This window comes from Tiliqua scincoides, chromosome 2, assembly GCF_035046505.1.
Source record: "Tiliqua scincoides isolate rTilSci1 chromosome 2, rTilSci1.hap2, whole genome shotgun sequence".
Classification (NCBI taxonomy): Eukaryota; Metazoa; Chordata; class Lepidosauria; order Squamata; family Scincidae; genus Tiliqua; species Tiliqua scincoides.
In genome coordinates, this window is record NC_089822.1 from 165,850,654 (window position 1) to 165,864,752 (window position 14,099).

The window sequence follows — 14,099 nt, forward strand, 5'->3', positions numbered from 1 at the left end:
ATAAATCCAAGGAGTCTCAGGGGTGTAATGGACTGGGAAAAGGTGGCTAGGATCCCGGCACACATGATTGCTGCTAAGATCCATCTGCCCCTTTGCTTTGCCTATCCTCCAGTCCTCTCATGAACTACCCCTGCTGCCACTTTACCTGCTCTGACACAGCCTAAGTGAGCAGATGGCATGTACATAGGGCCTCTGGCTGTTTGTACCAATGATCCTGCAGTACATGACAGCGGCACACCTTTTGCCATGCTAGACTGGGACTGGCAGCACCTGATTTTGCGATGCACCATTGTAAGCCCCAGATTGGATTGGGCTGCCTGAGTCTCTGTGAAAAAAGCAGTGACAAAAAATCAAACCTAATGCTGCTGACAACCTATCCCACAGACTAAAAACACTGATTTTAATAAGCGGCATTATTTGTTAATGACTAGCAAGCTTATGGGGATCCTATCTGAACTTATGGTTGTGAGCTGCCTGAGAAACCCAAATAGGGTGAACAGACAAGACAGCAACATATTAAATAAATAAAATTCCCCTTCTCCACTTCTGCATAGTTCACACAATTGCCCTCAGGAATACAACTGCTAAAGAAACAAAGGCAATTACAAGACAATATCACACAAATAAAATTTTATTAGGAAACATATAACATTCGGAAATGTTTGGTTTACTTTCCTCTCTGCTGGGTCACCTTCTGTAACAGCTTTGTGAAAAGTCACTTTTTCTCAGGATTCCTAGAGTGTAATCTTCTGAAAAAATGTACAATCTGTTTAAAAAGGTGTCAGACTTGGCTCTGTTTAGCCAAAAGATGCTGTGTAAAGTGAGGGCAAATCTTTAACTGGTATCTCTTGGGCAAGATAAGCATTTTTAGGGGTAGCTGAAGTAGAATTAATCCTTTCTCTATGTAAGGGACAAGTCACAATGTCATTCTGCAGTATAAATGACTGACTCCATTCAAAAAAGGGAAGAACTCCCATTTGTACAATAGAGGATCATCGCCTGACCATTTCCCCACAACCGTTTCAATGCCTAGCAGCCTCTTTCAGGAAGTCTTGCCAAGTTAGTTGCACTATTCAATTTCAGGACAAGTCAACAAGCCCTTTCTGATAAAAACAATTCAGCACAACCTAACTTTTTTCTAGCAGACTCCCAAGGTGACATCATCTAAAAAAATGCTCCAACTTTATAAAAAGCTATGTCATTTAAAAAAAAAAATCTTTCTTGAGACTGGTTAAATGTATACAAATAATGGTATAAGTCCATCCTTGAAATCAGTTCACACATCACACAGCTGAATGCGTGACCTGGTTTCACTGGAAAACTTAGCACTAAAAGGCAACTCAAGATGGGAGAAACAATAAATGTGGTGCATGACCTGTGAAGGCCCATTCGTGCACACAAGTCATCACTTGATGCTAGGCTTATCATGTGACAAGTGCAGATGTGTGAGACAACACTGGATGCAAATTCATTCTATTTTAAAAACAAATAAGAAAGTGATTTTTGTGGTCTGTTAGGAAAATATGAATTGGTATCTAAATTTGGAGGAGAAGTGCTACCCCAGCCAGAACCCACTTGGAAGGTTTATCTTTAGTCTTCAAGTTAAAAGTCCAGACATAGGTTGGGCCCCGTTGGCGGGTTTTGTATACAGGACATGGATACACGTTGCGGATGTCTTGCTTATCGACAGGGATGGCTTTGATGAAAATAATTGGCATCGGTGGAGTCAGGTCCTTCAGCCGGGCGTCAGCAATTAACCCCATCTATGGAAGACAACAAGGAAATGAGAGATCATACTGCCAAATGCCCCTTTTCACACATGGCTTTGTCTCTAGTCCAGGGGTTGGCAACCTTAAACACTCAAAGAGCCATTTGGACCCATTTCCAGAGGGGAAAAAACCTCAGGAGCCACAAAACCCTTTTGTCATCTAAAATGAAGATAATACTGCATATATAGTTTTTTTCCCCCCACCTTTATGCTCTTATAGGTCCCATTTTTATAATGTAGCCCCCTCTTGTAGCTTTTAGTTAGTTTTGTCATACATTCTTGTCCTGTGTTTTCAGACGCCTGGTCCTCTATGGTGTTTTGCCTGATTCCAAGGCCATCCTCTGCCTGGATGCGCTGCCTCCGATGCATCCTTGGCATCACCTGGCAGGACAAAGTTCCAAACAACACAGTCCTGGAACGTGCTGGAATCCCTAGCATGTATGCACTGCTGAAACAGAGACGCCTGCATTGGCTTGGTCATGTTGTGAGAATGGATGATGGCCGGATCCCAAAGGATCTCCTCTATGGAGAACTCGTGCAAGGAAAGCGCCCTACAGGTAGACCACAGCTGCGATACAAGGACATCTGCAAGAGGGATCTGAAGGCCTTAGGAGTGGACCTCAACAGATGGGAAACCCTGGCCTCTGAGCAGCCCGCTTGGAGGCAGGCTGTGCAGCATGGCCTTTCCCAGTTTGAAGAGACACTTGGCCAACAGTCTGAGGCAAAGAGGCAAAGGAAGGAAGGCCCATAGCCAGGGAGACAGACCAGGGACACACTACACTTGCTCCCAGTGCAGAAGGGATTGTCACTCCCGAATCAGCCTTTTCAGCCACACTAGACGCTGTGCCAGAACCACCATCCAGAGCGCGATACCATAGTCTTCCGAGACTGAAGGTTGCCAACGAGTCTCCGCCTGGAGAATTATGCCCACTTTAAGCAAGTTAGCTTCCCTTCTTTCCCCCAACAAATGACCCTGGTTCTGCCCTGTAGTCCTGCTGGACCCCACCTCCAGGGTAGCTCGCCTGTTCAACCTGCAGAGGTCCTCTCTCCTGTCAGCAGCCTCCCACCACTATAGTAGCCCCTTGGTCCTCAGCAGGTCTAGGGCACAGCAGCCACACACCAAACTCCAGTGTCTCCAGCAGTCCATTAGTCACAAAGTCAGTCAGAGTATCCAGGGCAGAGTCCAAAGTCAATAAGCCAAGTCACAGTCCAAGATCAGATTCCAAAGTAAGTCAATCAAAGTCAATAAGCCCAGTCAATCAGTCTCCTCTACAACCCACACCCCCTTCCTCAGGTGCCCATTATATCCCTGAGTGCCCTATTGTCTTCAAGTGGCTGCAGCTGTGCAGCACACTCTGCTGGATGCCCAGGCCTTACCCTTAAAGGGGCCACTGCTGACACCACATCTAACTCCTCACCAGATCTTCCAGGATTCCAATACATATGGTGGTTATGACATCTGCTTATCTTACATGGATACTAAAGAACTCCCCCCACCTTCCAGAGGCACCCTGCTGGAAGGAAAAAAGGACACAGACTCCAGAGGTGGGGAAGAGAAGAAGGGGGGGCAGCCACAGGCCAGCTTCTGCCCTGCCTGCCTGCCCTCCCTCACTCAGGTTGCAACCCTCTCCACACTGTCCTGGGAGTAAGCCCCATTGATTACAATGGGACTTCTGAGCAGACAAGTTGGTTGGAGCTCTCAGCTTGCAGTCCTCTCCACACTTTCCTGGGAGGAAGCCTCACTGACTACTTGTGAGTAGACCTGCATAGGAGGGGGCTGAGGCTGCAGCCCTCCACACCTTCCTGGGAGGAAGCCCAACTGACTACAGTGGGGCTTACTTGTGAGTAGACCTGCACAGGAGGAGGCTGAGGATACAGCCCTGCACACCTTCCTGGGAGTAGCCCAGGGATTACATTGGGGCTTACTCTTGCTCCAACTCACCCGTCCTCGCGCTTGGCCTTGAGCAGGCTTCAAGGCTGCCATCCCAGGCACCCTTTCCTGGGAGTAAGCTTCATCTGCTGTAATGGGGCTTACTACTGAGTAGACACACAGGATGTCTCCTCTGCTGTGGAGGAAAAGCCTCTCCTTGCACTGAGTGGGGACCTGCTCAAGGAAAGGCTGGCTGCAAGGGCTTGCAATGGCTGAGGAGGAGGGCAGCTCAGGATTGGCTGGTGATCAGCCAGTGAAGAGCCCTGAGCCATTCCAACAGAAAAAGCCAGGAGCCTGCTGGATGCTGATTGGCTGAGCCTGCTGGAGATTTGGGGAAGGGAAAAACAGGGAGCTTAAGCCTCCAGAGGGCAAAATTGAAAAGGGAAACCAATGTGGGGCGGGTGGGGGTGAAGGGAGAGGAGGGCAGTGAGCTCAGGGAGCGGAGGGAAGCAGCCTGCCCTCCCAACACAGGTGCCTCCTGTTAACCCCTTTGCCACTTTCACCGGGAGGAGCCGCAGCAGACAGCTGAAAGAACCACATGCGGCTCTAGAGCCGCAGGTTGCCGACCTCTGCTCTAGTCCTTCCCAGAGTGTGTTGTAGCTCATGAGTCATTATTTGCTGGCATCATGATATGCATGTCTGCAAATTTCTTGGAATGATTAGTTCTGAGAAAGAAAGCTGATGAAAACAGTGACCTTTTTCCACCTTCATTTACAGGGTAACTTCAAGTGGCCAGCTTGATTTATTGAGAATATGAGTTCCTGTGGTCTTTGTGCAGAGTTTGGCACACAGCAAAGCTGCTGTGCAATTGCTTCACTGCACACTGAGCTTGAAAGTCAAACTCACATTTACCATACTGGTGCAAAGCTGCTAAAAGTGGGCTAATTGATCATGACGGTTTGGTATAATGTGTGCATTTGAATTGTATGCCCAGAGCTGACCTCTTGCAGTGCCATATAAATTATTACTTGATTCTCAGAGAACTAAAATGAATTCACAGTGTGGAAAGCTGAGCCTTGTACTTGGACACTTATCACCAGAACAGAAATACAGGTATCTGTATATTTTCCCCAGTGGAACTAATATACACTTCAGGGAGGGCACTGAAATGTGAAAAAACAGGCAGGAGAAAAGAGTTAAACATCCCTTCCCCTAACCCTGCAGTTTTGATCACATTTGGAGCCCCTCCCCTATAACTGCTTTTAAGCAAAAATCAAAACATCATGAAATCTAGTGATGAATCCCCACATAACTTTCATTGGATCCTAAGATGAAAACAGGCCGTTGATATCATCACTAGCATGAGCAGTACTACTGATCAGTTAGACTTCTGGCTAGCACAACTGCAAGGAAAGCAGCAAGCTTCCAGTTAAGATGCTAATACCAGCACCCAGTGGGTGAGGGCCAGACTAAAAAGAAAAGAACAGCAGAGAGTAGATGACAACACAGCTGAGGTGTGGTAGTGAAACCTTCATAAGGGAAGAACAATAAAGTCAATGGCACCAAGCAGACCCACCAAGTTTCACATGACAAGTCATTGTGCCTGCCCACTCACTGCAAGAGAAACTATGATGTCACTGTGCTATACTCATGCAGAATGGAGGGAAATAGTGTCAATCATTTATTTACCTTTTTAACATAGCTGGGTACTGTTTATGTTAGAAATAACACAACCTGCAGGAGGGTAACTTGAAAAAATACTTTTGTACTGCAGCCTCCTGCTTATAAATGGACTCAGACAGGCTTGCTCCTGGGCAAGCAGAGGTACCCAGGGCTTTAGTTTCGCCTGGCTGAAGTATTATGGGTTCTTCTTGCTGCTAAGGTAAAGGATAGGAGTAAATAAATGAAACTTCTTTAACAACCTGTCAGTTTTCTAAAATTTCATTCATACTATAGGAACTTCATATACTGTGACTCAAAGCTGAGGAAGTGAAAAGGCTAGCAAGAAATTTTTTGAGAGATGGAGAGTGTACGCTATCGCCTGGAGTCATCCTTAGGCTACAAAGAATCAAAAATAATGAGAGAACAGGAACAATTCGTATTGCGTATGCTACAAGAGTTACTTCTGACTGTAGTTCCAATTCTTACTATGCTTAACATCTTTATATTTGCGGTGCATACTGATGAGGATTTTATATCAGATAAAACCTCCTGATCAGTGTATTCTAGGAAAATAATTTGCATTCTGATACCCATATACAACAGTAAGCAATGTGACCTCTTTGCAGTAACAAAATGTACTATACACTATTACATTAAGGTAATTCTGGTAATGGGTATCCATAGTGGTGAGTAAACATAAAATAATCCTTGCAACAACATCACTTCCAGAAACTGATGTGGCAGCTTATTTCAGCTTGGAATATATCCATAATTACCCCATCACAAAAAACAAACAAACAGGCAACCTCCCATCAGGCACCTTGTTGTTTGAAACAAAGGAAATCCATTTTCCATGAAACAACCCCTCTATTTTTAGACTGACAATGTTTTCAATCTCTTAGATCGCTCCATGGCATTAATTCATAAGTTCATCTCCCTGTTGATCAAAAGAAACTTTGACTTGGAAACAACCCATTTTCGCTGCTTGGAAAGCTCATTTTGGCATGCGGTTGGGCATAAGTGTGTATACGCCTGTACATTCTCTTTGCACTGAGATAATAAGTCATCAAAAGAATGCCTGGCACTGCATTCTCCAATTATTTATTTTTATTTTAAACACTTCTGTCCCACCTTTCATCATCTCCAAAGCAGCCAACAATCAAGGTCATAAAACCATGAGGGGCAGCCCAATCCTAGGCTGGAATGGGCTATTAGCCATAGTGCTTTGCATAGTGTTGCAAAATGGTGGCCGACAGAGCACAGAGCGGCCATTTTGGGAGTGCTGCCACAAGAGGCAGCATCACTCCCATGACATTTATGGACCTTGTCACAGCCGCTGGAGCAGATAAGGCAGTGGTGGGGATGGGAAGGGGTGAAATGCGGTGGGGAGGATCTGGTGGTGATGGTGCACACCGGATCCCATCTCTTCCATCAACAGCCTCTCCATACCCCTTTCTTACCTTGGACTTGTGCCAACTACAGAGTGCCAGAGCTGGCACAAGTCCAAGGAGATGCATTGTGAAGAAGGTGGCTTATAGAGGGGTAAGGAGATTTAAATATCTTTCCCCCTGTGAAGCCTCCCAATTCGCTCTGGCTGGATACAGCATGCTCTTTTTGGGCGTGGTTGCACCAGCTGGGGGGAGGTAGGATTGGTGCCTTAACCCATTTGTCAGCCCACAGGTGTACACATTTGATCCCTGTTGCGTATTTGCAACATTGGGCAGAAATGGCTTAAACAATAATCATGACGATGAGAAACAACAAAAAGCAACAAAACAGCAAACAAGAATTCAAACAAAGAAAATTCAATCATTATGATGAGATAGGAATAAAAGGATTACTCTGTATGCATCCTTCCCTTCTCCAAAGGTGCTTGTGGTGGTGGATGTGGCATTTTATCTTCATGACAATCCTGTGTAGGGGATGAAGCTGAGTTGTTGCGAATGGCCCACAATCACCCAGTGAGTTTCATTACTGAATGAGGATTTGAACCTGAGTCTGTCCAGTCCCACACTTTATCCACTGCCCCACTGGCTCATGAATTAGCATTAAAGGCAAGTCTACCAAAAGGGTTGGGTTGTCTTGATTCTGGATATTGCTAGTACACTGAAAACATGGAAAAGTCATCTTAAAAAAAAAAAAAAAAAAAAAGCAGGTATAATGCTGCATGGAAAAACTTTACAGGGACAATGTATTTTGGAAAGAAAAAGGTGTAAGAGCACATGTGCAACAACTGCCTGACGTCTGCTTCCTGTAGGGAAGAATTATCTGGAGAAGCTGTGAGGGAGAGGGCGCTTACCTGCTGAAATTTGCTCCCCTACTGCTGCCCTGCTTGGCAGGATCCTAGATGTGTGTTTTATCATTGGAAACCATGCATCTGGACTATCATGGGGAAGAAAAGTAGCTGGAGGAACAATTTTCAGCAGACAAACTGCAGATGGGGAAGTGTTAACACAGCCACAACGCCACACCAAACTGTCCCCTCCTGAAGTTGATTCTCCTTCCAAGAAACAGCCATTAGGCATTTGTTGCACATGCTCACTTGTAATATATTGTTCCACCATAGGCTAAAGCCACAATGTGCCTTTTGGGAATTAGAAACATCACTTGAGCACATCTGATTCCCTGAAAGAAGCTCTGTGTAGATCTGTCTTTATAAGCACTCCAATAATTTAGCTGGTACAAATGTCAACCAACCTGTTCTCACTTCCCTGCAGTTGCATAGCTAAGGAGGTGCAGGGGGTAGTGGTTGCACCAGGCAACAAGCTTTAGGGGGGCAACAAGCTGAGCTTGACACCAGTGGCCAAAATTGTGAAAAAATTTGGCATGTACGAATAATACCATCATGTTATATATCATTGGAAAGGTAATTTAAAGCAGAATGCAATGAAACAAACCCCACTTGAATAGCTGTATTCTATCAAAAGCTATGGCCAATTAACCAGAGAACAAAAATGCAACTGCCTTATGGAACAAAAAGTGGATTTTCTTAACTCAAAACTGACCCATGAGACTGATTGTTCTGAGCGCCAATGAAATGTTGTCATGATACAGCATGGAACCACAAAGGTGTTAATAAGAACAGAAGAACAGCCCCACTGGATCAGGCCATAGGCCCATCTAGTCCAGCTTCCTGTATCTCACAGCAGCCCCACCAAATGCCCCAGGGAGCACACCTGATAGCAAGAGACCTGCATCCTGGTGCCTTCCCTTGCATCTGGCATTCTGACATAGCCCATTTCTAAAATCAGGAGGTTTGATGTCCCCTGGTTCTGGTGTTATGTGAGAGTTTAAAGAGCATCTCTCTACCCACTTTATCCTTCCCCTGCATAATTTTGTATGTCTCAGTCATGTCCCCCCTCAGGCATCTCTTTTCTAGGCTGAAGAGACCCAAATGCCTCTTACGAGTCAGCTCTCATTTCCATGTATCATAACATAGATACTCCCGCTAATTGGTAAAGAGGCACTTTTTCAAGTGGTGCTCCTCTTAAATTTACCAGGGGGAGAATAACCATCCCTCTTCACCCCAACACAGTGTCTCTAACAAATAAGGGGCACACTTTTTATTTATTTACTTAATTAAATTTGATTTTGTCATGGAGTGGGCTACAAAATCTTCTTTGATTACAGGTAGCATATAGATGTTTTAGCTATGCCACTGGTTGGGGAGAGGTGGCAGATCAAGTGTGTGGTGAACTGCTGGGGGGAGGAGGCAGGTTTCCCCCAATTTGCACTTTTTAAAAAGCCCGAGTGTGACAACACTTCCGGTTGTGACATCACCTCTGGGGCATCATTTTGAGCTCTGCACCGAACTACATGTTCATTAGCTACGCCACTGCTTCCCAGTCTTCTTCCAAGGGCTGCTTCACGCATTACCTGCCAGCAAATACATCTTTTGCTGCTGAACGTAGATGTGAGCTGCACAAACCCCAGCACACTGGTGCATGATAGTTAGCACATGCTGGCAGACTCATGCAATATAGGTCTTCCATATACATTCACTACATGTCATATGAGCACACTCTCCAAACACTTATGTTAATCAGGCCCTTAGACAAGCAGGATTAAGATGATTACTGGGCTGGGGCACCTTCCTTATGAGGAAAGGCTACGGCGTTTAGGCCTCTTCAGCCTAGAAAAGAGGCGCCTGAGGGGGGCATGATTAAGACATACAAAATTATGCATGGGAAGGATAGAGTGGATAGAGAGATGCTTTTTACCCTCTCACATAACACCAGTACCAGGGGACATCCACTAAAATTGAATGTTGGGAGAGTTAGAACAGACAAAAGAAAATATTTCTTTACTTAGCGCGTGGTTGGTCTGTGGAACTCATTGCCACAGGATGTGGTGATGGTATCTGGCCTAGATGCTTTAAAAGGGGATTTGACAAATTTCTGGAGGAAAAATCCATTACAGGGTACAAGCCATGATGTGTATGCGCAACCTCCTGATTTTAGAAATGGGCTATGTCAGAATGCCAGATGCAAGGGAGGGCACCAGGATGAGGTCTCTTGTTATCTGGTGTGCTCCTTGGGGCATTTGGTGGACCGCTGTGAGATACAGGAAGCTGGACTAGATGGGCCTATGGCCTGATCCAGTGGGGCTGTACTTATGTTCTTATGGTGTGGGGAGCCCAACAATTTGGGGTGTCAGCACTTTGCCTCCAGCAGTGTCTCCATGTATTATTTATGGCTTTTGGTAAAGTTGCTCACCCACCAGGCAGGGGAAGGAGACTTCCCCTTCCTAATGCCACTGCTGCTCAGTGCCTGGCTTAATGTAAGCTGCTGCCCTCAGCAAAAGGCACAGGAGGGAAGGGACCTGGATGGAGCAGCTCTCTTCAGGAAAGAGCTTTTTCCACAGTAAGGGATGAGGTGCTCAGCATTTGTAATTCATCTGCCTTTGGCAATTTATACTAGCAGGGAATTTAGGCCTCATAAAAATCCATTTGGTTTTCTTTTGTTAGGTAGGAGGCTGTTATAGATGGGTCCATAAATGTAAAGCCTCCTGCTCAGTAATACGAATACATCCATAAACATGGTTGAATCCTCCGAGTAGTAGAGGGTAGTGGCGGAACTGCTGTTTTTGGCTGGAACTGTCACCTTACAGTGAAATTTCTTACCTAAAGTGGAATAACTCCTCACAGTGATTACCCTGAACTCCAGAGCTCATGTTCTTATGGAAAGGATTAATTTCTAGCGGAAATGCAGCCCAAAAAAGACTGAATGAGTATGGCTGAGTTAATAATTCTTTGTACTGTCATCCGCATTTGTCCCCACAAGAATACATGCACTGCTAACAGAGGTACTGAATGCAGAATCAGTGATTCATCTGGGCAATACAGAAATGTCTTCTTTTTCCTTTTGGTACTGTAAAAAAAATTGCATGAATGTTCAAGCACGGAGAAAGAATATCATTATTACTTGCTTGGTGTTTTGCAGCAGAGGAATAAATACGTTTAGGGAATGCAGTGAGAAATAGCTATTGAAACTCATGTTTGAGATGCCCGTTAAGTCCCCAAAGTCACGCTGCCACCACTGCAGGGCTGATGGCCCCAAAGTCTTTTGGGGACAAATGTAGGTGGGTACATGCTTTTTGATTTTCTGATCTTCCTAACAATATTTGATTGTTTCCCCTAAGTTGTAATGCAATATCAGTTGAGTTTTATTTCTTGCTAAGAAGTGTTTTTCCTTTTAAAAACTGCAGAAATTATTTTTTTAAACCAAGAAAACCCCTGGGAGCATGCCTCTGCCCAGAATGTACTATGAACAACACGTGCAGTCTACACCTCAAATAATGTCCTGTCCCACAATATTCCCACTAAGAGATGTGTGCCGCTGTGTGGACCCCTTTGTTGACTATGTGGCAGCTCCATGTCATTTCTGGATGCATGGTGTTGACATCATCATCATTCCAGAAACACCAAGCTGCACGGAACCAAGTTTGAGTTGCACAGCCACACAGTTTAAAGGGAACAGTGCTGTCCCAATGGTTTTTTTTTTCTTTTTGGCATGAAAATTATAGCACCTCATTCAACAGTACTAACTTTCAGCAGATATACCTTTTGCTTGTGTGGACTAACATCCCATAACATTCCTCATTCTGGTTGTGTCCCATGAAACCAAATATTCAATTTTTTACCTATTTGCCCTTCCTCACAAAGGTTTTGCTGGCCACAATCAGCCTTGTCTATTTCTGAATCCTACCAATGTGGAGATCCAATCTATCACTTTTCAGTCATGAAGGCCTCCTCAAGTTAAGGGAATATTTGTTTGCTTACCTTGGTGTTACATTGCAGCTGCTTGGCATTGGAAAGACAGGACTGGGCCCTGTATTAACTGAAGCAAGAAGTGACGGGAAAACTCTGGTATCCTCCCCCTCCAAGTGTTTTCCTTACCAAGATAGGCCATAAACTTTTGAAGGTACATGCAGCTGTCCTCTTCCTGGTAATGAAGCTTACCCTTCCCCCTAGGCTGCAGGTCCTGCCCTAGTTGCAGGTTGGGAGGGGGAGGGTGGGGGTGGGACCGGCCTGGAAGGGGAGTGGGACTGGTGGAGGCCGCCTCCGCCCAATCCCATCTCCCATCTCAGGCTTGGAAGCAGGATCGGGTTGGATCAAGTCAGCGCCAGTGAAATAACACCCAGCATGCTTGGATCTGGCACAGGATCCATATGGGCCCCTTGTGGGCTTTTACTATTATTATTATTATTATTAACAGTATTTATATACCGCTTTTCAACTCAAAGTTCACAAAGCGGTTTACAGAGAAAAATCAAATAACTAAATGGCTCCCTGTCCCAAAAGGGCTCACAATCTAAAAAGATGCAAATGAATACCAGCAGACTGCCACTAGAACAGACAGTGCTGGGGTGAGGTGGGCCAGTTACTCTCCCCCTGCTAAAAAAAAGGAGCACCCACTTGAAAAAGTGCCTCTTACTCAGTTAGCAGGGGTAACTACAGGGACAGGGGTAACTACAGTTACTACAGGGAAAACTCTGTAAATGAGGAGACACTGCTAGAAGGAGGCTGCCTGAGATAATGCATTTTAGGATGCAGCACAATTTGGGAAAAACCTAACCACAAGCAAAATAGCCTGAAGCAGCCATCCTGAGGAGATTGGTTGTCTGCCTGATGACTTACTTTACTGAGATCAAGGTATGCCAAGTAGGGTCAGATGTGCAGGTGACCTGTCACACTGTTTTAGGAAAATGAAACTGGGTGTTGCTTCCTTGAAAGCTCCACAGCTGTTCTGGATACTCCACTACAGCTTTTGCTCATTCTCTGCTGGGGATCAGGCAGGTTCAGGAAACCTACCCATGAGATGCCTCTGACCTCCGGTGCTTTGAAACTGCCAAGGCTGGGGAGTAAAAGACAGCCATCCACTTGGATACCTCAATTATGGGCACAAACCAAGAAGCCTTTTAACTTCCAAGGCTGACAGCACCAGCTGCTCCATTTGGCAGGGCCTTGAAACAGGCCCATGTGTGCTCTGGGCCAAAAAAAAAAAAAAAAGGGAATAAGTAATTCCAATTTTGCACCAAGGAAATATAATTTCTGAGAGTAAATTACACAAACTAGCATTACTTATTTTTCTTCAAAGTTTCTTGAAGAATTTGGAATGTCCTGATCAGGGTTGAGGAGTGAAAGAAACAAAAATGAAAGGGTAGAATGAATGTATACATTGGAGCAGAACCAAGACTGTCTTTTTACTTTCATTTGCATTATTATCCTTGAAACAGATCCACTTTTGGGTGCTTTCGACTACCCCCTCAATTTTCTATTTTTCATCCAAGTCTTAGTTGCTACACAGAAATGTGCAAAGGCTCTCAAGAACTCATCTGCATAGGGAATTGTACAGTTCCTGAGTTGGCTCACAGAATACAGTTCAGGGAACATTCCTAGTCTTGGAAACAAAGAAGCTGTGGTATCCCTGATCTTGTCAGGCATCCCAATCTGTCTTAAAAAATGGATTGTTTCTCAGGATGTGGAATTTTAGAATGTCATTTTCTCCACTTGCAGAACAAACCCATTAATGTGCATAATCACCTTCTTTCCCCTGGCATTGATTCACAGCTGTAATAGTTCCAAGGGATGAGGTTTCCTGCTCCCTAATAGTGGCAAGCCTAACCAGCTCTCTCCTACAGTTGTAAATACATGGCCATGTGGAGATTTATCTGTTATGCATGTGAGGAAAAAATCAAAGGGTTATTGCTGGAGTTTGGTTTTATGATCACAACAAACACCGCACATTCTTTGCTTGCAAGCTGCAGCAATTTATCACAAACCAACAGCCTTCCAGTACTCTTATTTACCTGCATATCCCAACGTGCCCCCTCCATAAACAAGCCATGGACATAGGCACCTTCCCGTGGCGGACTGGTAAAGTCCTCTCGGCTCCTCTTAGTCACATCACACTGCAGTGTCATTTTATCCAGAGGCCATTCGTTTTTTCGGGCCGTGGACTGCATTATGGCTGTTAAAAAGGACTGTGGATTGAAGAATCCTGCCAACCACACCACAGATGGGAGCAGGAAGTCTCCTGTCCATGTCTCCAACTCCTTAATGCGATTGAGAAGATCTGCAAACCAGCCACCAAGACCAGCCATGGAAGGATATGCTCTCCTCATCCATGACTCAGGCACCGTGTCTAAGAAGATGGCATTTTGTAAGTTTTCCATATCATTGGTCATGGTTAGTTCACCCTGAAAATAGGTATCAAAATGCATGAGATATAAAGCACTGGCATGAAAACACAGCAAATATGTCAAAGCAGCATATTTATCAGTCTTGATATCCCGTTA

The 14,099-nt window shown here is 44.9% G+C and overlaps 1 protein-coding gene across 1 annotated transcript in view; it reads right to left on the bottom strand.

Moving 5' to 3' along the window:
• Positions 1 to 615: 615 nt before the first annotated feature.
• The window catches only part of DNAH9 (dynein axonemal heavy chain 9), a 275,746-nt gene continuing 262,262 nt past the window's right edge, over positions 616 to 14,099 (bottom strand). The window contains exons 68-69 of the mRNA XM_066612893.1: positions 13,611 to 14,000; positions 616 to 1,763 (exon numbers count right to left, since the gene is read on the bottom strand). Coding sequence (XP_066468990.1) covers positions 1,536 to 1,763; positions 13,611 to 14,000 — 618 coding nt within the window. The 3' untranslated portion in view covers positions 616 to 1,535. The remainder of the gene's footprint in view (positions 1,764 to 13,610; positions 14,001 to 14,099) is intronic.